This window comes from Rhodnius prolixus, unplaced genomic scaffold (assembly GCF_049639745.1).
Source record: "Rhodnius prolixus isolate KJV_2025 unplaced genomic scaffold, Rpr scaffold_22, whole genome shotgun sequence".
Classification (NCBI taxonomy): domain Eukaryota; kingdom Metazoa; phylum Arthropoda; class Insecta; order Hemiptera; family Reduviidae; genus Rhodnius; species Rhodnius prolixus.
The window spans coordinates 1534354-1561094 of NW_027411617.1; the positions used below are offsets into that span (position 1 = coordinate 1534354).

The 26741-nt window shown below is 36.8% G+C and overlaps 3 protein-coding genes and 1 long non-coding RNA gene across 5 annotated transcripts in view; 1 reads left to right on the plus strand and 3 right to left on the minus strand.

Annotated features, from left to right (window-relative positions):
- Positions 1-3739: 3739 nt before the first annotated feature.
- LOC141457537 (uncharacterized) lies at positions 3740-6988 on the plus strand. Its single transcript, XM_074134678.1, has 2 exons — positions 3740-4264; positions 5324-6988. The coding sequence occupies exons 1-2, from the start codon at positions 4256-4258 to the stop codon at positions 6695-6697; spliced, it is 1383 nt and encodes a 460-aa protein (XP_073990779.1). The 5' UTR covers positions 3740-4255; the 3' UTR covers positions 6698-6988.
- Positions 6989-7672: 684 nt separating this feature from the next.
- On the minus strand, positions 7673-9752 carry LOC141457539 (uncharacterized). The gene is made up of 2 exons (XM_074134679.1): positions 9527-9752; positions 7673-8585 (listed from the first exon to the last, which is right to left on the minus strand). Exons 1-2 carry the CDS (start codon positions 9533-9535, stop codon positions 7773-7775), a joined length of 822 nt encoding a protein of 273 aa, XP_073990780.1. The 5' UTR covers positions 9536-9752; the 3' UTR covers positions 7673-7772.
- A 5762-nt stretch (positions 9753-15514) lies between these two features.
- On the minus strand, positions 15515-17765 carry LOC141457541 (uncharacterized). The gene is made up of 3 exons (XR_012460407.1): positions 17172-17765; positions 16936-17086; positions 15515-16010 (listed from the first exon to the last, which is right to left on the minus strand). It is a non-coding gene; the product is annotated as an uncharacterized lncRNA (long non-coding RNA).
- A 1207-nt stretch (positions 17766-18972) lies between these two features.
- The window catches only part of LOC141457540 (larval cuticle protein A2B-like), a 31830-nt gene continuing 24061 nt past the window's right edge, over positions 18973-26741 (minus strand). Inside the window, exons 1-2 of one of the 2 annotated variants that reach the window (XM_074134680.1) lie at positions 22826-22984; positions 18973-19585 (exon numbers count right to left, since the gene is read on the minus strand). In XM_074134680.1, the coding sequence (XP_073990781.1) occupies positions 19040-19585; positions 22826-22837 (558 nt within the window). In that variant the 5' untranslated portion in view covers positions 22838-22984 and the 3' untranslated portion in view covers positions 18973-19039. Of the gene's footprint in view, positions 19586-22825; positions 22985-26741 lie in introns of those variants that run through there. The other variant, XM_074134681.1, reaches the window with a different exon arrangement.

The window sequence follows — 26741 nt, forward strand, 5'->3', positions numbered from 1 at the left end:
TTTTAAGTAAAACTTTATCAATTAGACTAAAATAGGGTCTAATTTTGCGATGAAGTGTAATATCACTTGAATCTGTGCTATGCAAACTTATTCTAACCTTGTGCTTGTCAGAGGTTAACATCGTGCTATCTCACAATCGTATTAAAACAAAATTTCTCAATAGTCACACAAATAACCATTGTGTAGAATTTGTACGTGAGAGACCCTGTCTTGAGTAAATTTAATAAAGTAATATTACATGAAAATAGATATGTAATTAAGCAGAGCAAGAGAAATTTGTAGGGTCAGTTACAGAAAATGAAGGAAATGCGTACACTACAATAGAAATATACGTGATTTATTCATATTATATCATAGCCGGGAAGGTTATTACATACGCTTCAGGTTAGTGTTCAGGTGGCCTCGACCAGCTGAGTAATGCCGACTAAACTGCCTACTTGATCTAGAGTACAAGAGGGTATTACTGACCCTTCAACAAAAAAAAAAAAAAAAAACGAAAATAGATAAATATTCTTTTAAATACAGCTAGCTTTTAGAGATATGACCACCTGATGACTGCCATTAAGTGAGTGTGTCGAAACTGCTGTCTAGCGGTACATCCCAGCTGCCACGTAACTCATCTTCAAACAGAATGTCATCGTATTTATCATACTCCAACCTGAATACCCGTCCGGCCACGACCACTTTCCTTCTCAATGTTATCAGCCAGTACAGTAAACTCTTTAAATTAACGAACTTTAATTTTCTGGGACTAAATGTTTTCAAAACCAAATCCAAGAAACAAAAATTTTAAAACTCATACATTTCATATTTTCAGAAAAATAATTGCAGAGTAAAAAGTCCTTAATTCTCTTGGTGGGGATCGTCGGTTCAAGATTGCTCAAGACTTAATTATTTTTCCCCAACTTTCTCTGACCTCTTCTAGACGAAAAAGTACTGGAATACCCTGAACTCAAAACAATGGTTTTTATAAAATGATCAGTATGTTTTTTGAAAGTGGTTTTCTTTGAACAAAAGCAGCTCTATCACTTCTATTTAAAATAATTTTTCCAAGAACATTTAAGCTCGGTACTTAAAGGGCGGTGACGTCGACCACAACTCTTAGTGTTGTAAAAGTAAATTGTTCGATTTTAACGTGTATGTCAGATTTATGAATGAAAAAAATTCGGGCTACCCTGTGTGTACATTCCAACTCTAATCTTGAAATACTTTGAGGAGAGAGTTTGAGAATTATCTCAAGCCGGTCTTAGGAATAAGTTCTGATGACTTCTCTATTTAAGTATCGCTGGAGCAATTGATTAGTGGGATCAATAGGATTTTTGCCATTGAAATAACATAGTTTACTAGAGGGGTAACAAATAATGCTTTTAACTTACAAAGTGTTACCAGCTCACAGAAAACACTGATAAATGAGAAATAAAACATCCTCATTGAGTAACCTAGTCGGTTCAAAAAGATGAAAAGGAAGGATACTTTAAAGTAGCATTTGCCTACTTTAAAAGTGGCAAGTCAATCCAAAGTTGGTTCTGTGTAACATAAAGTGAGAATTACCGTAATTGCATACATAAGACTAAAATAATAACTCACAAATTAACTGAGACATGTAGCCTTACGTGAGATCTTTCTAATCCAGGATCGTCCTACAAAACGAGGTTCCAACCAGAGTGGAATAGAAAAGGTGAAAAAGAAGTAGCTCAATTACTTACTTCACTAACATGGAGATGTGTAGTACATAGATTGTCAAAATAATAGACTAATACATAAATATATAACATGTATTAAAAATAAGACAAATTTGAGTGAAGGATGGTCCTATATAATTCTAGTGAGTCGTCAAAATGGTTAAATATGAGTGTAAGATAGTTCCATATGAGTCTAGTGAGTCGTCAACTTAGTTACATATGAGTGTAAGATAGTTCCATATGAGTCTAGTGAGTCGTCAACATAGTTAGATATCAGTGTAAGATAGTTCCATATGAGTCTAGTGAGTCGTCAACATAGTTAAATATGAGTGTAAGATAGTTCCATATGAGTCTAGTGAGTCGTCAACATAGTTACATATCAGTGTAAGATAGTTCCATGTGAGTCTAGTGAGTCGTCAACATAGTTACATATCAGTGTAAGATAGTTCCATATGAGTCTAGTGAGTCGTCAACATAGTTAAATATGAGTGTAAGATAGTTCCATATGAGTGAGTCGTTAACAAGGTTAAATGTGAATGTAGAAACTGCATTTATGTTTACAGAAATTGCCACCAGAGTTCTCCGCCGGATGGATCATAAAGTAAGCTTACAACCTACGTAATGGCGGCTTACAAGTCTAGAATATGCCTATTTCTCTTTTATCTATATAATGATTAAACAATACAAATTCTGAAGTTTTTTGTTTCAGTTAACGATAATTCTGCAAAACATGAAGTTTTATTCCAAAAGAAATATTATTTATCGTATTTTTAAAGGTTAATTTTTTTCTTGCTTTATTTGAAAGTTTATCAAATACCTATGGGAGAAATGTTGGAAAAAAATTTGTAAGTTAATTATTTCATTGAAATTATTAGGTTTAAAGTATTGGCCAATCACAATGTAGTAGGACGGCAGACAGTGGGCGGGTCATGCCCACCTCTAGTGTAGTCACGCCCATTCCTATGAAAACCTGTCATGGCTGATCAAAGCGTATTAACAATGGTGATACAGTACCTTTTATTTATTTTTCTTAATCTTTTATTATTTCCTCATGTATTATTAACTTTTTTTGTGATTTTAGAAATAATATTAATCTTAGGTAGATATTAAGAAAAAATTATTCGAAAAAAAATCATTCTAAATTTTCAAGAAATTTTGCATTAAGTTAAGATCGTTTTCACCAATATTCGACAGTTTCACTTTACTTTCTCAAGAAAAGAATCTCGTAAGAACACTCACATGACTTTTTGTTACCATAATTTACGAATATAACTGAACTTTATTGTAACTTAGAATCGCATAATAAAAAGAAAAAGAGATCAAATTAATAATAATGTTATAGAATATAGAATGCGACACATTCTAATTAGATATTCAGATTAATTACACCGATTAAGTTCTGATTAAAATTTAAAAAATTAATTAAATTTAAGATTAAATTGTATTTTTAATTAGTGCCCATCTCTGACCTGAGGCTTATTTTTTGAAGCAGAAATCTTAATATTTCCAGTCAAACTAGAGGAGAATTCCTTATTTTTCCTTTGATTCTGCACTCGTAACTTCTCATTCGGAGTATCCTGTTTCTACAATCCAATTCACACCTGAATTTCGGAATTACATTAACAAAATAATTGGAAAAATAAGTTATTGTAGACTAGTTTTGATTAAAAATAATTGATTTCTTCTACAGCGTATTAACAGGTAAGACAAAGTTGGACTCTGTACACAGGGTAGCCTCTAATTAGAAGTTAAGATTGTCACTATCTACCACTATTTGAAAGCAGAAATGCTATAAATACCAACAGATGTCCAAGTAACCTCCTGCATTATGCTGCTATCTGGAGAACAATTATTGTCGTTCTTTACAGTCAGAAGGTTACCATACTTTCGCCTTTCGCGCTGTTTTTCATTGTGGCTGATCAGCTGATCATCACAACTTTTGAATGAATACGTACAGTGTTAAATGCGTTTAAATTAATAATACTTAAGGCGGATATTTTCAAATTTGAACGTTAAGTTAAGGATTCTGTTAGCCAATCAAGTAAGTAATAATTCGTTCAAAATAATGAAAACTAATAAATATTCAATGGTGAGCAGTGTTTGCAATTTGTATTTTGATAAATTAACTGCAAGTGATGAGTTACTTAGATTGTAACTTTGTCACTTAACTGCGAGTGACCATTCTCTTTAGTCCTGAGACAGACTGTAGGGGGATTCAGCAGGCATCCGGCGAATCACAGATATAATTTTTAAATCAACTAACTGGCTTCAGTATTAAAATTCACAATGGAAGAAAAATTAGTTATTCACAAAGTGTAAATTTGCAGTAAGTGAGTTCATCGTGAGAGTGGGTACATCTGATTTGTAATTATAGTGTAGCTAAACGAGTGTGAAGATAAATCAAATCTGGCATCGCTTAATTTTTACGTGAAATAAGATCGGCACAGAGTTGCGTAAGTACAGACTCCGGGGAGATCGGCGCAATGTGTAGATGCGGTACGTATATATAGGTGGCCAGCCGGCCGATATTAGCCACAACTGAGTGGTGGTTTGACGTGCTCTCTAGTTAAAGTATGTGGAAGGTAGGTAATTTTGAGATCAGCTACAATTTTAGTACGTAACGTTGCGTAATATTGTTTATTATTTCCTTTCATTTTACATTTGAAATTCTCTCTGCTTTATGATGGTTAGTTAGTATTTTCTATTTACTTATATGGAGACGTCTTACATTCGCAGCACTTGTGCGAAACTCAGTTTTCACTGGCAATGTAGTTTTTAAAGCCCCCGGAAGTCCGGAAAATGTGTAGGGCAACAAAAATATCCTTGAATTCGCGATAGTTCTGTCAAAACAATTTTACTCTTTTTTTTTACTTTCTGCTACCCTTTGTAATGGGACGATTGAATCGTGCAAACATTCTATTTAGAGTTGATCAGAGTCAACAATGTAAGTTCTGCATCTATAAAATATCAATGGACATTACAATCATTGCTAGAGTTTCAACTTTGTGGAAAATCGTGTTTTAAGAATTCTGTGTTTTTCGGAAGTGACTGGAAAACACCTTAAAACTCTTTTCTTTCTGAGAATTCTGAGATCTGAATGGTCTGATAAGGGAGGAGAGATCCCGCCAAGAGATAATAGCAGTAGGGACTACAGCATTCACAAATCTTAGCCTGTAACTGCTAAGGGCCATCCCCACCGACAACATTTAAATTAAAAAACACTAAGTTTTAGGCAAATCCGAAAATTAGGATTACGGTAAAAGGAAGGTGACGTCAGAATGAGTATTTCTCGCCCGATTCTCAGTCGGAAGTGATTATACTTGTACATCGTCTTGTAATATTTTTAGACTCTGTTATTATTACAAAAAAAGCGACATCAATTAATAATGTAAGGTATTTTGTAAGATCATTTTTCATCAATAATTTTACTGCGGTAGTATGAAATTTTGCAACATTAAAAATTAAAAAATAGTTTTCAGGGCCTCTCCTCCAAGTTCAGTGCTCTCCGAGGTTTCCGTCACTATTCGGAGGATGCGCCGAGAGCTTGTGTTGCACTCGGAGAGCCATCTTTGGTTATTTTAATTTTAGAACTTCTTTTTTTTTTGTTTAATGCAGATAAGTAATGTAATGTTGGGTTGCAGGTACTAGTTCTAGCCGCTTGTTTGGCGGCAGTAGAAGCGGTAGAACCTTATGGAGGCCATGGAGGCGGTGGAGGAGGACATGGTGGCTATCATGAACAGCATTACTACACTGAACCACATTATAGTTTTGTTTACGAGGTAAACGATCCACACACGCATGACGTCAAGGGCCACAAAGAAGAACGTAAAGGCGACTACACGCAGGGCGTCTATCAGCTCGTCGAACCTGACGGATCCAAGAGAACTGTAGAGTACAAAGTGGAGGGTAAATCTGGTTTTAATGCTGTAGTCCATAGGGAGCATACCAGACATCCAGTTTCAGGTTACAAAGGAGGTTATGGAGGCAGTGGTTATGGTGCGGGAGGCGGTGGTTATGGTGCTGGAGGAGGTGGTCATGGTGCGGGAGGCGGTGGATATGCGGTAAGAGGAGGTGGATATAGTGCTGGAGGCAGTTATGGAGGTGGTCATGCCGCTGGAGGATATGGTGGTGCAGGGGAAGCCAGTTCTTATGCAAGCTTTTCAACTAAGGGTGGTCTAGGAGAAGTGAGTGGAGGCCATCTTGAAGGAGGTGGAGGATATGCTTCAGGAGGATTTGTGGGCGGGCATGGAGGCGGACTCGCCGCCGGAGGTGGAGGATATGGTAGCCACGTTTCTGCGGCTACACTTGGCGCTTATAGAGGGGGAGCAGCCTACTCCGGTCATGGTGGATATCAATCCTCTGTTGGAAGGTATGCTGGAGGTTTGACCGGTGGTAATTTTGGTAGACATTCCTCAGGATTATCTTTTGGACAGTACGGTGTTGGGCACTCGGCTGGTGGCTATGGAGGAGGATTCGGGGCTGCTGGTCACGGAGGACCATCCTATGAAGGAGCGCAATCGTCTGGAGTGCTGTTAGGAGTGTACGGTGGAGGTCAGCATGCTGGTTATGGTGGGCATGCAGGTGGTGTTTCCCTGGGAGCTTATGGTGGGTCCAATCATGGAGGCGATGCAGCAGGAGGATATGGAGGCCAAGCTGAAGGCGGTGCTACCTCGTATTCTAGTTTCACTTCTTACGGAGGTGGTCAATCAGCTGGGCACCAATCAGGATACACTTCAGGTGCTGAAGCCGGAGGCGGCTATGGTGGCCACGTGGCATTATCCTTAGGCGACTACGGAGGCGGCCATCAAGGAGGATACGCCTTGGGAGCCTATGGAGGCCAAGGACGTTTACCTGACCCCTCAGTTGGATACAAAGTCCATCCCGGGCAAGTTAGCTACAATTATGGACAGTCAAACAAAGGCAGCTTCTTTCAAGGTTTCCAAGGAGGTTCTAAAGAATCAAATGTGTACGGCGGTTTCTCCTCGCATGGAGGATACGGTGCTGGTGGTTATTGAAAATGTAGTCACAAGAGATGTTCTACCTCTCAGATGGCAGGGGAATCTTAATTGCTCAAAATAAGCTGCAAAGCGAGGAGATTTTTCTTGTAAGATTGTTCAAAACAGGGTTTATATTTTATTGTAAATAACTTTAATTAAAAATACATTTTTTTTTACTTTTTTAAATCGATTTTCTCTCTAAGAAGCCCTTAATTAGCGCACTAACCACCTCTAGTAGCGGATTCTTTCACTACAAACATTCATATAACTGCCTCTTATCACAATGTCCAATTTTGAAGAACCTTTAATTAAGAATAGAAGGTCATGTGAGTGTTTACCGACCGGAAATAAACAAGCAGTTCAGACTTGGTGAAATTAACAAGGACATTTTCACGATGTAATGTTAGTTATTTTCCTAATTTTTGAAATAGACCTCGAGTTGAGAACGTTTTACTGACGAAAACGTAACAAAAATTATTTTTTATTTAATTTTCAAATTAGTTCAATAAATTTTACTGATAAATAAAATTCACATATTTCTAAATTGACAGTTATGTTTAAGTATTCACACACAATTAGTTGTGCCCAAAAGTTTGTCGGGAGAAATTTCAAATTAGATCATTTAATATTTTTGAGTAACGTTGACTCTGATACCACATACAGTTAGATAGATTCAAAACTGAGTACTCGTCATACTCACATTTGTTAAATTGCTAAACAATTAATTGTTAAACAAAAAATTCCGAAAATCCTATATTTATTGTTTTATTCGACACTGTTAGACTTACGGTTTATTAGATACTCTAATGATCTATTTTATACGGTAGGTGCTTTCAGAAATGTTTTGATTCAGTTTAATCTTCATTTCCCTTACTACAGGTAAAAATAAGTACATATTACTGATATACCAAAAAGGCTAAAAAAGCAAAAGTCAGCAATGAGTCGTAGAGCAATTGAAGGAGTTAAATGTAGGAAGTAAATTCAATTCAGTAATTAGTTACAAAATTACAAAAAGGTTTATTTATAGAAGAGAAATGACAAATGATACATTTATGTACAAATTTAGAGAGAACTGCAGCATGACTTCAAGCGGTTAATAATGATGTTTGACAGGGACAACATGTTGAATGGTGGCATCGTGGTGCGCTCCATGCACGTTGAACTTGACGGAGGAAGTGGCAGCGCCATGGGCATCGCTGTGATCGCCAGATGCGGCGGATGCTGGAAAACTCTTGTAGCCATGCAGATTGTTTGCTCCATCCAGCGATGAGTAACTTAAGGTATGATGATGTCCACTAGAAGCAGCACTGGATACCTTCTTCGAAAGCGCAGCAAACGATGAGGCTTCTTTCCCAGCAGAATATCCTGCAGCTTTATAACCGGCAGAATAACTGCTCAAATCTCCTGCATCATTATAATCAGCGGAATAACTGCTCAAGCCTCCTGCAGCTTTATAACCTGCAGAATAACTGCTCAAGTCTCCTGCAGCTTTATAACCTGCAGAATAACTGCTCGACTCTCCTGCAGCTTTATAACCTGTGGAATAACTGCTCAAACCTCCTGCAGCATCGTGATATCCACTCTTATGCAACGTATTCGGGTGTTTATTGGGCTCTCTGTGTACCACAGCGTTGAAACCAGATTTACCAACCACATGGTATTCCACAGTTCTCTTAGAACCGTCAGGTTCCACCAGGTAATAGACACCTTGAGTGTGGTCGCCCTTACGTTCTTCCTTGTGACTCTTGATATCATGAGTGTGTAGATCCTTGACTTCGTAGACAAAATTGTAATGTGGTTCTGCGTAGTGGTCTTGCGCATGGTGCTGTTCATGTGACAAGTCATGATGATGTCCAAAATTTTCCAGGGCTTCCGCCAGGACCAACAGCACGGCTAGCGCTACGAACTGGAATCAAGCAATAAAAGTTTGGTAGTCATTTCTATCTGCAAACTAGGACTTTAAACTAAAAAGTTAGTTAAAACCATTATTGTAGGTTTGCACAAAACATGTTCCCTGACAATAAGTTTCTTGAAGGGGAATATGACTTTACACCTTCATCTCGCCTAAACGTTCCCTAGAAAACCGTTGGGAATAAAAGTAACAGACGCAGGTGGGCAGTTTCCCTTCAAAGTCTGATGAAAATCGGAACTTGGATTAAGCTAAGTGGCTCTTCTGGGTGCCTGATTTTGTCGGTCCCACCGCGGCATCGATTCCAAATAAATTTGAATTTTCTCCTATTTTGAGTTAACAAATACACACCAATTGGTAAAAACCATTTTTCGGATTCCAAATCCGAATACCTGCATGACTAAAATACCCATGATTACAAGTACAGTAAGAGAGCGTTTAAAAAATTGCTTCGAACCAAAAACTTTTCTTCAAATTTGGAATTTAGGTTAAATTTTTAACACCTGCTCACATTATACATGTGAGTAAACCGCATATTATATTCCTTTTCTGAGATATTCCGTGGAAAAGTTGGAAAAAAATAATTTATGAACACTCACAGACATTCTCACCAGAGTTTACGTTAAAAAAATGGTCAAAGTTGGGTGTTTTTCAACGTTACGCATTTTCGTGCACTTTTTGAGGATCAACCCTTATACAGCAGCCTTGACGGACAATTTTAATAACATTTATTTGAAACTTACAATTTGTACTTTGAAGTTCATCACTCTAAAGTTTCAGTTTAGGGGGAAAAAAAGTTAAAAGTACAAAAATCTATTCAGCAAAGTGGATTATGGTCAACATTTTTTTGGGGTTCAGAATATTATAACCACTTGCTCATTGAGAAAACCATAATAAAAGGAAAATTCATAATAAATATGTAAATGATATGTACTTACTTTCAACATGTTGGCTCTATTTTAGTTTCTAACCACTAAGGTAAACAATGCGAACTGTAAGCACTACTCCAAATCCATAGATATTTATACATCTAGAAACTGGTCTAACTCCTGCTTAGTGATGTAATAATTCCAAAAAAAAAACATCGAGTCCCAATCTGGAACTTTTTCTATGAAAGAAATGATCAAGCATTGGCCGCTACAATTGTGTAAACAGAGTGTGGAAGGAACCTTTAGTGTTAATTTATTTCAATGCCAGTAGAGAACGCGGCGACACCTGTCCAGTTAAAGCGACTATTTAAATTAGTCTGAAGTTGTTGGTAAGTGGACCGTTGAACGGTGAAATTAATAATTATTATTTCTAGGCAGACCTTGATGCAATCATTTATTAGATTACTCAAGTTCACAGTAAAGCTATAGTTTCTAATCAATCTGAATGAAACAGAAAAGTAAAAGTTGGTCTGGCGGGCATTAAAGTACGACTGCCACAGACCTTGTGCACGTGATAGATGGAGGCGGATAACTTTACACTAAATATCTCTTAATATTGTCCTTAAACTTGTAGAAGGTAAGTTTTTAATCTCGAATCCCCTATTATCCTGTCTAATTGTCCCACATTTCCATTTAATAGTTACGCACAATATTTTTCCAACAGTTGTGCTGCTTTATTTGCAGGAGACAGCACAGAATGGCGGAAAGAGAAAGTGTTCACGGTGCCGGAATATCGGCAGAGATGCATCCTGAGCTGGCAGACGAAGTTGGTCGATCATTTCTGAAGCAGAATGAAATGTCTAACTGCAGTTAAGCATGTTTATGAGTGCTTTAAGAATGAATATTAATAACTATTTAGATGGCATAATTACTTGGTTGATCCAATCAATTGACCTAAATATATTAATAGATTATTTATATTAATTTCAGAGGCCCAACTACGTTCATAGCTTATTAATTATGCAATATAATAATAACTGTTTAATTAATTCTGCTAATTACCATAACTATTGGTTAATTATGCAACTAATTTGAAGTAGCACCGACTGTTGATGAGGAAGTGGAGAAGTAACGTACGGCCGGATTCGCTAAAATCCATACAATCTAGAGGTTATGCGGATTAATATGCAACCGTTCAGACGAGTTGCGCCGCGAAAACCCTCTTTTCTGTAATGTGGTTTATGTTAACCAGATTTACAGTTTATTTTCAGTAATTTGAAAAATCTGGTGTCTGTCCCTCACACCACTTTCTTTTGCTGCAATTTAAGTAAACATCTGACAACCCTTCCGCTTCTTGGAACAATACCCCGATCATACTTTTGTACGGCTACACAAATAGTTCCACTCCTATGAATTTCACTGACACCATATCATGTTATAATGGAATATTGCCTTGTACAAATGAGTACTTAGCCAGATGAATATCAATAGCCAATAATAAAAATATTTTTAAATCGATCAATTGCAATTTCCAATGAATCGATTTCCAGTATATATTAAAAATAATACAATCGGATAGACAAAATTTCCAGCAGTGACAACACTGTTAGAAAACTAAAAGTATGAAAACTCCATTTTACTTCAAAAACACCAGAAAAATGCTTTTCCCATAAATTGTGCTACCTAATTAATAGTTTTATTGAAAAACAGCTGCTAAAAAGTTTTGAATATTGTTTATACAAAAATTAGGAAAAAGAAAGTGGACAAGTTGTTTATAGGTACTCGCCATTTTCTAAGTTTATTTGCAAATGGTTATCCTTTGAGTAATTTTGTGCTGATTCTTCAGGTGATGGCTAATTTAGGTGAATATTGCTCAAACAGTTTACGAAAAAATGAACTCGGAATTACCTTCCATTAAGCGGAATGTATTCCTAGTACGAGGAAATATTGCAATCATGAATCGTGAATAAACCTCAGAAATAGGTTTTGAGGTTCTGAGTAGGACATCTCAGGTATGCTCACTCGCTGATCTTCCTCTGAACTCTAGTTTGTGCAATTAAATTCCCTCGAAACGTTGTATATTTACCAAATGGGCAGTTACCAATGGACTAGTTCAGCTATAATAAATGTTTTCGGTTCAGAAACCTCCAATTCGATGCTTTAAAATTTATGCTAATATAAAATTAAATTCTATTGTAACCCAAGTGCTAAATGACTTAATCCGGAACCGGTGACCCTGGGAGCATTTCCTCACACAGGTTTAGAATCGCTCATGATTGTAATACTAGTCGATATTTTTCTTAGAACTGTACAATAATAATAATTACTGTCTAGCTGAAGTTAAGATTTTAGACATTGGAAAGACAGGATGAGACTTGTTTGATCATAGTTGGGTTAGCAGCTGGTGATTATTCTTGATTAGGAACCCTCGCAGCTACACTCATTGGGTTCCGGTTTGCTTCAAACGAGAGTGCCTATAGTTGGTACTGTCAGAAAAAATGAGAGAGTAGGGATACCAGTAAAATTAAAGTAACACCTAATTAGGTACTGCGTCGAGGGTGCCTAATAAACATACTTTACTATTACATTCTCAGATTAATAATTAAACAAAAAATTCAAGACCTAGACCGGGAATCGAACCCACTATACCGACAATAGATATGCGGGCCTCGCTTCTAACCACTCGGCTAAAGTGGCGCCTCTATGATATGCTACCACCTTTTTGGATTTTAAAAGGGCTAACAGAAGATACAGTCTTCTTTCTAACGAACCCAAGAAGAGCAAAACTGTGTTGTTATTATCTACATTCCACGATGGCAACAAGATCGACGTGAAGTGGAATAGGGAAGCTGGAAACAGAGGAATTTTAGAATTAACAAGAGTTTTTTTAAATAATATCTTGTAACTTTTTAATTATGGCAATTCGCATTAAAAAAACAAAAAAGAGTGTATACCAAAGATTAAATTACGAACCCAAAATCCCATATTCTTAATATTGAAAATTTAAAGAAAAAACTTTAAAATGAAGGGCAATCGAAATGTGAGGGATATGCTCACAGGTATTGCAGATGTTGTTCGAGAGTGCGATGAGGTAGAAAAGATAAAGGACAGATCAATGGTTCAGCAGATTGGATCCCAACGCTGAGATTCTGGGTTCGAATCCAGCTGCTAGCCTTTAGGTAGTAAAAAAGTTCTGGGCGCCAATGCACGCATATTAAAATTTAAACAAAGTGCGAAACCCCCTCCTGGCTTAAAAAGCAATGCGTGTCGCTTTCTAAAATTTATCGAAGAAACTACTGCTTTCTTTACTTAACGCCAGAATGTGCTGGCGCTGTGTTAGTGGGATGGAATCGGATTTGAACTCTACTTTTTATTCCATATGTTTCGAATCACTCTGGCTTCACTCTGAAATAAATATTAAAGAAAAATAAACTAATCAGATTTGATCTTATTCTAACAAAACTTATTTTAGCATTCTATTTCTGTTATGAATATTTTAATCGGACACAATTCGGAGTCCTTGCAACGTAAGGAAGAATCTCTTTATGTCTCGACTATAGAAGTTCTTGAAGCAGCTCACCAGTGGCAGACAAATTAGATCGGAAATAACCAAGAAATTAGTTTACAAAAAGGGCTCACTATGTTCATTACAACAACTTGATATAACAGTTATAATGAAAGTTACTTTTACAATAGTGAAGCCAACTAACATAGAGAAAATTCCAAGTTCGAAGGACAAATAATTGAGGAACACAGTTTTTAATAATGAATACATTAACCTAACCTAACCAGTACAACTTGCTCTAAAGATTTTCGCTAGCTGTTAACCATCATCTTATCTAGTTAGCAATATCGATCATTTCGTTTCGATACGCATTTTATATTTCTAATAGAAACTATGTCTCAATGGAATAATAGATTCTATTATCTAATATCAAAACGGATATAGGTGTTATGTAGTATAGTATTTGATTTCACGGCCTAATAGAGCTATAATGGTTTTATATTCGAGTACAACACAGATATCTAATAGAGGAACCGGAAGATAGTTTTTGTCTGTCTATCTAGCTGTGATGTGGGCCCTGACATGAGGAGAGCTATCCAAGTCGATATGGCGGTCACGTTGTCGAATTCCTACTTCAACATATTATCACGTAGTTTAGCACTGTCAAATGTGTTAGTCAATGCAAACACTGCAATTTCAATTCTCTCTAAGGTTTCGACAAGATAATAAAAAATAATAATTTATAATTAATGTGAATAGGGTGTCTTCGAAGGGACAGAAAGAGGTGATACAGCCAGATGGTCCTAGAATAAGATCTAATTGTACCAGTTACTGACAATGCAACCAGTTCTAATGACCTTGATGCATGTATTTTTTTTATTTCTTTCCCTTAAAGCAACTTACGAAACAGTTCTAAATGCTGCCTTAATTAAAGAAAAGGGCTTCCCTATGTAAGCAGATTGTGAAATGGTTGTAAGATTGATTGGTTAATGTTGTTGCCCTGCCTACAAGCGAACAGTGCTTGCACAATTAAGATAATGTCCTAGAAGCATGAGCTGAATCCAGCTGTAAAGTCTCTGGACTGCTGCCGACCACCATAGGGACACGTCGTTTCAAGTACTACCACGTAGGCTATTGGGTGCCGAAATCCTCTTATCTGACTGTTCCACATTAAGAAAGGTGATCTCAGATGGCTCAATTTACTCGAAACAGTCTTGGTCTTCATCTACTAGTCCCGAAGATATTAAACTATTCCTGAATGTTCTCAATTTTGCACATTAGATTTTTTCATCTCCATTATTTCAATATCCTCCTCCATCACCAAGGTAAGACGAATTCTTTGACACTTTGGCACTAAGTACTGTTTTGGAAAGTGCTGAACTCTACTGGGTGCCAGTCTTACTAATTATTTCAGCAATTTGAGACAGTTTGATTACCTCCATAGCTCCTTAATTTTATTACGTGTCTTGTTAGTTGAGTTTTAAAGTTTTTTTTTTTTTATATAGTAGGCCATAAAAATGCTCCGCACGCCATAAAAACGCCCGGATCCCAATCTAAAAGTTTATTATGTCAAACTACGGCATCGTAAAGTCACAGTTATATTTGTTCATTGCTAATTCGATGTTCTGCTATGAGTGACTTTTATTTCGTCCTACATGTATGTTCGTGTATCCAATTTATTTTAAGTGAACTTGTTACATTACAAACTATCTTCTCTTTCCTTCCCTTACCAAGAATAATATTACCATTACCCAATTGATTTTTCAAAAATCACGAGAAAATATCTCGGTTCTCTTTAAACTGTGTTTACGGGCCAGCACTTCTACTTGACCTACTGAGCTAGCAAATAAGTGCAGTACAAAGTACAGTTCGATACAATTGGTACAGTTCCCGTTCGCACATCCATAAACCCGCCCAATTCGATTGAATTGGAGTTCTGGGCCGGGGACCTGCGTTATACTGACATTTATCTAAAGATCAAAGACATCCTTAGCATTTGGCTTACATTAACTAGAAACGAGACTTATATGCCGCTCACGAGGCATAATTGCACTGGACCCAACTGGAATTATGCTAGAATTATTACAAATTAATTCTGTCCAACACATAACCGTCTAATCTATATTTTAAGGAATAATCTATTAGAGACGGGCAATATGGCGATTCAGAGACATGTTATGGTTCGATGTCAAATATTTCAACGTCTGACTCCAAACATATCCATACTGGTTACCCCTTGGGTTCAACTACTCCAGAGGTATCTTTTATTCAGTCCGTCGTTGCACGCAAGTTACAGGACGGTTTCTCACTTTCATCTAACTTAAGAGGTAGTTTAGTTAAGTGATTTAGACTTCCGCCTTATCTTGCTGCTTAGTATGGGAGTCTATCTCTATTGCTCAATTATAGACTGCGATATCTTAATAATTAGCAGAATCATCAACTCTATAAATTGAATAATGAAGGAACTATAGGATGTTAATAATAATATAGTAATAATAATAATAATAATAATAATAATAACAATAATAATAATAATAATAATTAATTTAAGCAATTATAGTACACTAAATCGTTTTACAAAGAACAAAAGGCGTGGCTAACGCCGTCTGCCAGAGTTTGGTTACAAAATAAAAAAGAAAAACTCGATAAATTATGTATAAAAGTAAACATGAAAATAATCTGTATTCCTAAATGGCGCTAATAAAACGAAATAATACAATAATAAAATAATAATTTCTGAGTTATGCTGTAAATAAAAATTTTATTAAATAAGAATGTTATTGTGAATGTAAATTTTAAAATCAATTAAATTAAAATTAAAAAGTAATAATTTTTAAAATCAATGATTAATAATTAAAGTACTATTTAAATTACACAATGAACATATGTATGTATGTATTTCTTTATGACTAGCTTTGTCATGGTACATAATCTAAATACAGCAATTCGCCTCTTAGTTTCCACCACTACCTCAGATTTGATGGCCCCAACTGAATGGTAGAATCAGCTCTAAAGACAAAAAGCCTCCCAGTGGTCTCGAGCAATATCCTGTAAAGGAGAAAAGGAAATAGAGGATGTTGAATTTTTTGACACTTATCTTACATCACCTAAAATTTCTAATGCCTATATCTTTTTTTCTACATACAATTTTAACTTTCCTAAAAAGACTGCAGTTTGTTTATCATTTAGGAGGACAAAAACCAATAAGAATATATCGTAAGAGATAAAGGTGTTGAAATTAAGAGTTTGTACTTCACTTTTCAGTTTTTAGTTCTGATAGGTTATATTTGGGTGTAGCTACTTTTTTGTACGTAGCGTTCACAAATCTAATATTTTCTAATAACCTCAAAGTAATACATAAATGGGCTCATAGCAGAATATATCTCCTTCTTGTGAGTGAACCAGGACAATACAATTTCAAGTCTTGCTTTTCCCGACAATGACCGTCTGGTGTTTGTAAACACAAGTTTCTGTGACAACATACTGTTCACAGGTATTCTCGAATGTTATTGTGAATGTTAAAAGAGTATTATGTTGGCAACAGTGTGTGGCAGCTGTGTCGTGTGTGACCCCAATGTTACCCGACGTTTCATCACCTCACGTTCACTAGTTTATTTCCTCTTTTGGTCTCAGTCGCACAAGAAACTTTTAGTTTCTTTAAAGTTAACTTAATTTGAGCTTTGGAGAAACTAACGAAAAACAAAAAAAATTATAACCTAAATTTTCTCAATGAAAGGTGCTATTTTGCGACTACTTTAAAGTTTATAGTTGAAAGTTAAAAGAATTTGTGGCACAAATGTTAATTAGAAGATGTGGGAATAGCCAGTAAACAATAATTACAGTATAATTCTCTTGTCAAAACACGCGCCAAAGAGTTTTATTTGAAGTTGGTCTATGAAGCAGTGAGGTTACCTTCTCTAAGACCGAATCAGTTTACAATAGTTTTCGTGAATGATGTGTTGAAATTACTTACTGGTTTCCACTATTTAGTGGTTTCCTTTGGCCTTAGTATAGAAATCCTTCTCTCTGGAGTCGGTTACTCAGAAGTTTGCCTTTCCTGAAGTGATTTTTAAATTGTTCTTTTTGCTATTTTCTTAAAATATGACTCGAAACTATTTTTTTTTCTATAAAACATTTAAACCTGGTAACTGATGTTCATTAATCATTGGCTCCCAAAGATATGCCTTTACAAACGGAAATGATTCTTACCTAAGACCGTGACCTTGTGAGTGTAGATCGTATTTGGCAGCTCTCATCCACTAGAAACTATCTTGTGATATTGTAAAAAACAGTGCCGTTCATATAAACAAATAAATGGGATGTGCATTTCTTATTGCTGTGATTTGGAACTAAGACATTTGTAAAAAACATCTTATAATAACTGGAATAGAGGCGTAAACTGCGAAGAGGTGTAAGCTGAACTTTGCTTATGGTTAAAATTAGCACCAATTTTTTGTGTATCCGTTGGTATCCACTTTTTACACTCTCACTATGTTTGTGTGCGTAAAAATAAGAATCAAATGTGGAACTAAATTAGGAACAAATTGTTGGACCGAAAGTGCCCCTTTACTGAATATATTTTTCAGAATTTTGAGATTGATGTAAACAACTTCTACGATGTTATTTAAACAGTGTATGTGCAAACATTAACGGTTCATTAGGTTAAACTAATGATTAATAAAGAGTTTGTTCTAGTAACTACTGGATAATGAGGTAGTCTATACGTGATCTAGGATCTGGGTAAGTGGTGACCGTGCGGAGGATAAGGTGAGAACCGTCACAGCTACTGACTGGGGTCACGAAGGCTTGTGCAACTCTGCAACACTCCTCTGGCTCCATTGTTATCAACACACACACTCTAGTTTCCCACATTCCCTCCTTCGGGGAAATTTTATATAATACTGTTCTGAGATATTGTGAAAGTTTTTGGCAACACTGATTAACTTCTAATTGTTTTCTTATTTTCACAATTGGTCAAAATTAAGGGGGGAAATTGAGACCGCTCCGAAATTTCTGTTAATATTATTATTTTACTTAAAATACGATACATTATGTTCCATGTTTATCTGGTATTAAGTACCAAGATAATAGTTTTAAAAAATGTCTGAACTCTGGTTCCTAAAGTCACACATTGTACTGAAATGGTCCATAAAAGAAAAGCCTACCCTGTCCCCTCTTCAACAAATACCCTCAATAGAATTTTCCTAGGAAAATGTTTCAAATAAAAAGTTGTAAGAAAAATCTCTATTAGTAAATATGGCGTAATTGTAAATAATGGCCTCTCGGAGGACATAGCCTTAATTGTCAAAAAACTAAATTTTTTGAGTAATTCATCACAAGAAGTTAGGAGTAGCTGAAGTTGGACCGGGAAATTGATGATGAAAACATGGAATGTCTTGTATCTTGTAAAAGATGGAATGGTACTTGGTTTAAGGAACACTTTTAAGTACCTAAGTACAATAAACTCTGCAACAAATGAAATTTCCAAGATATTAGGATGATGCTGACTGCAGAAAACCGAGGGGAGATTAAATACTGAATTCATAAAACAGTTTAAAAGAAGTGTTAGTAAATTACGGGGAAGAAACCAGAAATATTTACGAGAGATCAGACAATGAGATGGAATTCATGGAAAAGAAAGGTGTTAAGAAAAACATGTGGATCTGGAAGAAGTGGTGACGGAGAGTAAGATCGATCTTCGAAATGGCGGAGCTGTAAGCGGGAGCCTCATTTTAGGGAAGTAGATTGTTAGTAGATTGAATGCTGATAGAATAGTGGAAGACTGAATGCCGATTACAGCAGTGGATGGTCACCGGAATGGTAAAAGAAGGTTAGAGGATGTGTGAGCAAGATATTTCTAGGGAGCAAGAGGGCTTGGGAACTATGGAGCAAGCCAAGGGCCCAGAGGCTAAAAAAAAAGGCTTTTGAGTTTTTTTTACAAATTTTTATTTTTTTTTTGTTTGTTGTAGTACAAAAAGTTAGAAAAGTGAGATTTTCTCGATTGAGGTGGATGATGAAGGGATGACGCGATGGTCTTTGGCGACGAGTCTTAGTTTATGTGGCTTTGTGTTCGCAGCTTAATGATGATAGGCGTAAGCGGCATGTGCTAGCGGTGCAGCTGCGTACGCTACAGGTGCGGCGGCCACTTTAGCATAGGCGGGCGCAGCGTAGGCGGGTGCAGCGTAGGCAACGGGTGCGGCAACCTTAGCGTAGGCGGGAGCGGCATACACTTTAGCCACAGCTGGATGTGCTCCGGCTGATTTGTGTACTACAGCGTTGAATCCGTTGTGTGGATCGGCCGTATATTCAACGGTCCTCTTGCTGCCGTCCGGTTCGACCAGCGAATAACTTCCATGGACAACGTCACCGTCACGGCTTTCATGCTGGGATTTCACATCACCGGTATGTGCGTCTTGGACATCATAGGCAAAGCTGTACTGTGGATGTGGGTCGTATTCGTCGACGACGGCTTTGGCGACTGGTGCAGCGTAAGCTACTGGAGCGGCTACTTTTGCGTACGCTGGGGCAGCGTAGGCGAGCGGTGCTGCGGCATATCCATGTCCAGCGTAGGCGGGAAGTACGCCGGCTTTAGCGACCGCTACCAATACTGCCAACATTGCAAACTGAAAAAAAAAGTTGAAACATTCATTGATAAAAACATAATCAGTTCATAATTTATAAATACGTAAAACAACAATTTTACTTTCAAATAAAATTTCTAATTTCTTCATTTATTTTGGACAGTCTCGAAAATGCTCTTTGAGGAGCTCCTGGAAATAATGAAACCGCAAGGAAAGTCCTGGCTTTAATGAACTTCATTTAGAGACTTCTGTGTGAGGGAGTCTGACAGTCTTTACGGATGATACTTAGAAAATTGTTTTTTTTAGTCAAAATGGTAAAATCAAGTTAATTAAAATTAGAGCTGAAAGAAATTCTGTACGTTTTGTGTGTAAATAAAGTTTAGGAATCATGAGGTCGGGAAATTTAATATTTATTTTCATGAAAATAAATATTAAATTAGTCCGCGATTTTCTGTTTTTCCCCACCTTTGGTATTTTACTCGCACATTTATTATTAAATTAAAATACAGTTATTTAGCATTAAACAAAAATTAAAACAGTTCAATTTGCTGCTGCGCCATTTCAGACGGAAGTCTAACTCCATCTCTTCCTTTAAACCTGTGGTTAAATGAATTTTCCGGGTAAATGTTCCAAATTAAAGGGAAGATTTAGAGTGTGGCTGAATTGTAGTCGGCCCAAACCTTTCCTGACTTTAGAGTCCCTGGTGCCAAGAGAACTGACATAAATTTCAAACGTCTTCTACTCGTACTTCGCATTTAAGTTATACATTGGCTACATAATGCACACGACGCGGACCAATTCCTATTCTGGCTTTCTGCGGACTCTAAAGCCCACAAAACTTGAAACTATTTTTTATTAAAAACTTACAGTCGGACATCTATTAGAAAAACTATACGAAATATTTTAAAGGAGTATTTAATGCGTTTGAGATGAAAGTCACGTGATTATTCAATCGCTCTTCAGAGTTCTCTAATTTGGAGGGTGCCCAGGGCGAGTCAAAGAGGGTGGAATAAGTGACTGCGAGTTCACCCATTGGGTGTGGCCTCTAGCCTGGCTTGTATCTAGCGATACTCATCGCGAGAGAACGCCAGTAGGGGTCGGCAATGCACCAGGAACTTTTCCAGCCCAGATGGCGGATCAGGCCTCTTAAGACGGAGATCTTCCTGTTTCTCTTAGTCTTTCGTAAGTGGAAGTGTTACGATAGCGTGAAATTTTAAAAATTGGCATTTTACATGGAAATACATGTTTCGATGTTGTCGAACCCACGGAAACCCACTGGACTCGAATAAAATTTTTATTTGCATGTTCTCTTGCAGTTTGGATTAGTTTAGTAGATTAAAACAGAAGCGAGGGCCCTTTTCTCTAAGGCCGGTAGCCCACAGAAAGTCAAGTAAATAAAGTACCTCTTTGAAGAGGCTAGAAGACTCATACGATATGATCTTCTCTAGTTTCGGGAAGCCAAAACTAGCAGTTGAAAGGCACTCAAACAGATATGGGAAGTAGTTTTCTCCTCTTCCTGACAGTGTCTGTGAAAGGACTAAGAGTTTCTCTTCACTGCAGTGAAGAGAAAAGGGTGCCGCCTCCTTTTTATTCTTGAGGGAAACTCCTGAAAACCTCTTTTCAAGGATTAGGGATAGTTCCCCTGCCGTTCTTTTTGACGCATTATCACTACCGGTCATGGTCACCTCATTAGTGTCGAGACCTCATATCGCCATCTGACTGGTTCATTTCTTCTCATATTTCAGCACCAGGATTAAATAGGCGTTAGCCCAGGCGTTAGACCGGGTAAAGGTGCTTGATCCCTTAATTGCCACACCAGTAGGTGTGCCGTTTGCTTTGAGCAGCAAAAACAAGTTAGATGGACTGTAAAACCGCTTGCTGCTCCTAAGCAAATACCTTACCAGCCGAAAAGCAAGGTCTTTCAAAGGTCCCAAGGAGTCTTTCGAAATACCCACCAAGATTTCGGTCCAAGGTCCATACCTCTGGATATCCAATAGGCCTCCCACATCGGCTCAAGGTAGCATTGCATAGATCACATAACCTAACACTAAATATTCGTCTCTGCTACCTCTTATCATCATATCTACTGAAAAGAGAGGAGAAATTTGAGCTGCGGAGAGGGAAGCTACTTTCTCGGTAAAATCATCATTAAACAAGCCTCTAAAGTGCCTCTACAGTACAGTTTCTACTATCTGGGCAGCATCATTTAATATATTAAATGCTCTGCAAGAATTCTAAATTTGAATGAAATCAAACTACCAGATGTACGATTTCATTTAATACATTTTGGAGATTTCTGAATTTTTTCATAACCTAACCTTACCTTACTACCTAACCTTACCATTTTATTTAAACTTCACATACTGTTTATTCAATATTTACCTTTATTTGAAATTATAACTTTTGGAAATAGAGGTTTTAAGTAGATTAAGGAACTTGACTAAAAGAATTCTTGGTCTTAAAGTGGGCTTGGTCCTGACTAGATAAAGGACATTAATTAACTAACAAGGGTCTAACTGTTTGAGGGCACTAAACCTTTAAAGAAAATTTGATTTTTTAAATTGTAATATTATTCGTATTGGTGAAAATCTTGTCAGTTTCAGCAGAAGGTTTTGAGTCAAGTCTCCATAGCCAATTTTAATCAATTCCACTCGTCATACTGCAGCTGGACCAATAATCAAATGTCTATGTTTTTGAAAGCTCGTCAACCGAGAGGTTATAATAATGATTCGTTCAGTTAAGCAATGTAAATCTATAAATGATTCTCGCAAGGATATCTACTAAATCGTTCATTAAGAAGCAGATTTAAATTATACCAGGAATCCAACCTCTGGCAACGATTGTAACTGCTTGGGAATCAGCATTCCCACTATTTCAACTATTGGGAATCATCACAATCTAAAGATACTCCAACATAAATCCTTGTTGCGCCTTAGTGGCCCAAAAGCTCACTCTACAACAAATCTCTTACTTTCCTACAATGAAATAGCACAAAGGCTAAAGCGCTCTCTCAGCGCCTGCATCTCTCCATCCCAAGCAATCCGGCAAGCCGAGACTAAATCGGCTAGTGTCGCCGAGATTTCCTACGAGCTTCTGGTTTTCCTTGCTTAATGAACACTTCATTACTGAGTTCTCTAATTCTACTTTACCACACCATAATTACATGCTGTCTGTTTGAGAGATTATCAGTGTCTCTAAATTAAATTAAAACAGAAATCGAAAAAGCACTGGATTTTCCAAACATATTAAGAAAAACTGGAAACATAGTACGTGACAGCTCACCTTCATTGCCATGGTTGATGTCTAAAAGAAATTACAGTTACAGGTCCAAAGAAGGATGATAAAGAAGAAATAGCTATCTATCACTAGATGTTCCTCGGTAAGAAGTTGAGTGACTGTGGTCGATGAAGCTGCTGTAGTCTTATATAGAAGTGCACTTACCGCCAGCGAGGGTGCTAGGGGGGAGCTCCTTTCACTGCCGCGGCCTCAGTCTTGCACCAGCCTCGACCACACCCCCTTCTAGTTCAATTTCGGCACACAAACTCTACTGCTGAGAATAAAAGTCTTACAAAGAAATTAAACCATTTAGATCTATCTTCTAAACTTTTGTCATTTAAGAAAACTTATCTTTACCGAGAGGTTACGAATTGTTTTAGGTTATAATCTTCAATTCTGCCAACAGAGGGACAGCCAACAACCCGCGGATCAAAAGATTACCTCGAGGATTAACAACTACACCAACGATATCTTACCAAATTAACTAAATTCTCCTTAAATTCAGAATTATTACTAAAAAAATAATTTGAATTAAATCTTATACTTGTTCACATTAATAAAAAAATTTTGTTTATAGAAGCATGACGTAACAGCTCCTCCTGAACTCAGATCAATCACAACACTCTGAGTAAAAGTTTCGAATCTAAGTATACCCACGTTCAAATGAATAACCCATGGCTTGTCAGCTCTAAACTTGAGTACGCCTCTATTATTTTGGAATCCGAAACACAATAGGCGAAATTTAGAGGTTAAAAAAAGTTCCACTTCCTCAAATATGTTATTTAAATGGCAGTGCCATGAAGACGTGAGGTCATTTGAATGTTAAATGACGACTGTGGGTTATGTCTGATTTGGGTTTTGATTGTGCCGATCTAGCCACGTCTGAGTCAAGCTGAAATTAACATTGCAGAGACCCATTGACCAAGTATTATTGAATTTGAACTCAGTGTTCAGACACACATATACTGTGAAAATTCTTTTATACTTTTCCAAAAGTAGGAAATCTCAAAACGGAAGATTCAATTGAAAATTCCAAACGGAAAATCTTCAGTACCATCCGTCCTCATTTAGCTTAAGAGGAAGTACAAAATTATATTAAATCTTGAAATTTTCGTAGACTATTTTTAACATCAATTATTTAAGATCGATTATTTTTGAATTATTCTTCTTGGATATCTAGTTGTAGGGCAGATCTGTGTAGGGATGTAGATAGACTTCCCTCTGTAAAGAGTGCCCTTTGGTTGTCTAGACTCACAAATAGGATAATGGTAGTTATAATTAGTTTCGGAATTCCTAACTTGTAGAAAATGTAAGTTAGAAGTTAGATTATTGCAAAACAGGAAGTCATATGCTTGTTCAAGCAATATTAGTTTGTTTTTACATATTAACTGTCCAAGTAGTAACTCTAACGTGTTGTCTTGCGAAGGTATCATATTTCATTTTTGATCTGGGTGAAAATTAGCTGTTAATATTCCACTAGTAATGGAACAAAAGTTAAAATAAAGTTGAGAGTTGAATCAATGTTGAAGGCAGCAACGTTCTCAGGTGTGTATATACGATAAAGTTGCGTTAATATTCAATGATGGCTAATTAATGTTGCAGAGGTAAACTTTCCGTCGACCGAGAACTTCAAACTACAAGAGGCTGTGCGAGATGTTATTCCTCCGCCAACAACTTGTGCGCGTCCCTATATTTGTTGATTCACGTCATTCTATCTCTTACCAGCATCTTTAGCTCATCAGTTACATTCCACTTCCTCTTGTTGCTATGCATATATTAACTAGTTAAATGTTAAACTAAACTATTATTTACCCCGCCATCCGCGGTAACATCACGAACTAAATTTAATTATTGTAAATAAGATCTTTAGATAATGTAGCCAACATTCTCTGATATGACCACTCACCAGACTTTTCCTCGCTGCGGTTATTAGTGTATAAGATTTTATTAGACATCCTGGGTTTGCCCACTTTGTTCCCCAGACAAGGGAGCTAAAAGTTTTGTCGATCTCTTGAAGGCATGCCTAGTAGAAGAAACGCTCCTCAATTTTTTATTTCCAGGGTTTTTCTAATCAGCCGATTTGCTGTGTACCACAACCTCTGGAATCAAGGTACCAAAGTCTAGAATTGTTCTAGAAGAGCGGTGAGAGCCGGTACTAAATCTTGGGTCTCCTGTGGGAGTTAAGAATCACTTGTTACATCACTCAGCTAAGTCCAATCGCTCAGACCTTTTTCCCTCTCACAAATAGGCTCCTAAATTTCTTGAGGGGCACCTCAGTAAAGCTAATCTTCGATTCATCGAGAACTCTTGGCCTTTAATTAGATTGTCTTGAGTTGAAAAACCCAAACTTACTTTCCCAACCCAAGGGGATTTCAGATCTCATTGTATCCCAAGATTAGACTAACTTTTAGTCTCTAACAAATGTCGCGTATCACAAACTGATGACATCATCAGCAGTCAGTGACGAAAACTGTTACTTCTTCCTTCCCCTCCCCCCACATGAGCGACATATTTCTGAGTCTTACTTTGACAAGAAAAATTGGTTGAACAACTTCTTGTTTACTTTTCTCCAAGGAAAATATTACGTTTCCTCAAAGATATTTCTTAAGTTAACTTTGGCAGTACTTGATCACTCAGATGAGATGCTGGAACAGAAGGGGAGCAGAAGTGTTTCCTTTGCGTGTGTAGGTTAGCGCCTTTAAACTGAGCTGAGCGACCCCCCCGTCTCGCTGGAAAGCAAACTTTTTCCATTTTCATTTTAAAAATTATAGCTTTTTTTCCATCGATCTAGATATATTATTATATACGTTCAGATATCTGGGCTTTCAGAGTTCGACTATTTTGCATACTGTTCGGTGAAGAATATGTTAAACTTTCAATTTTAATTTCTCTGTGGAAATGTAAACTTTGATAATTTTTTTTTTGTCTTCAACATCCGGTAGTTCTCAGAAAAATGTGATACATTTTTAAGGTTTGTTTTATTTTTTTTGAATATGATTTTGTATGTTCTATAAATACCCTTTACTCATAAACGAAAATCGCATAGTTCAAACTTTACATTTTACTGAAAGTTAGCTCATTTATATAACCTCTCCACCGGATGTACCAGGGTTTTTAGAGTTCGAACATTTTTTTCAAAATTGATACCTACGATTCTCTCTAAACTGCATTATACATATATGCTTACTAGGCGCCACGGTAGCCGAGCGGTTAAGATACTTGACCCGCATTGCTAATATGTATTGTTGGTTTAGTGGGTTCGATTCTCGGTGCCTAGACCTTGGATTTTATTTAATGGTTAATAATAGAAATTTACAGTAAAGTATGTTTGCTAGTCGCCTCCGTCCACGACACCTAAATTGGTAGTTGGACGTTAAGCCCGCTTGAAACTTACTGTTTTATTTATTTTACACATATGCGTACATCGGTATTTTTTACTAAAATTCGTTCTGCGGCATTTATAAGGCAGATTTCCCTCTAATGAGTTATATAATGTGGGATTCTATATTTGGACAAAGCATCTAAGGCTTCTAATTATGCAGATTTGTTGCACAGCCCTTTAAACTTCCAAATAGAACTCCAAGCCATTGGACGGAAGAGCGAAGTTCTGAAAAGGTTTTTCTTGAAGTTTTCCGCGCTTCTCTTAACCCCCCTTCCCACAGCGGGAGTTTTGGAAAGGTTATAACCTTTCACCCTACAGCCGTGAACAAGAAGGCTTTGTTGGACTTCTTTTTTTTTCACTTAAAGTCTAATTTAATGAGGTTTCGAGCTAAGAGGACTTGAGACTTACCCCTTAAGTGTCTTTACAATTCTATCAGCCATTTGCCAGATAATGGATATTAAAAATACTCCTTAAATTCGAGGCTCTATGAAATTTGGTCATAAATGCTTTTTTAGAAAGAGGAAATCGAATGATTTCCCA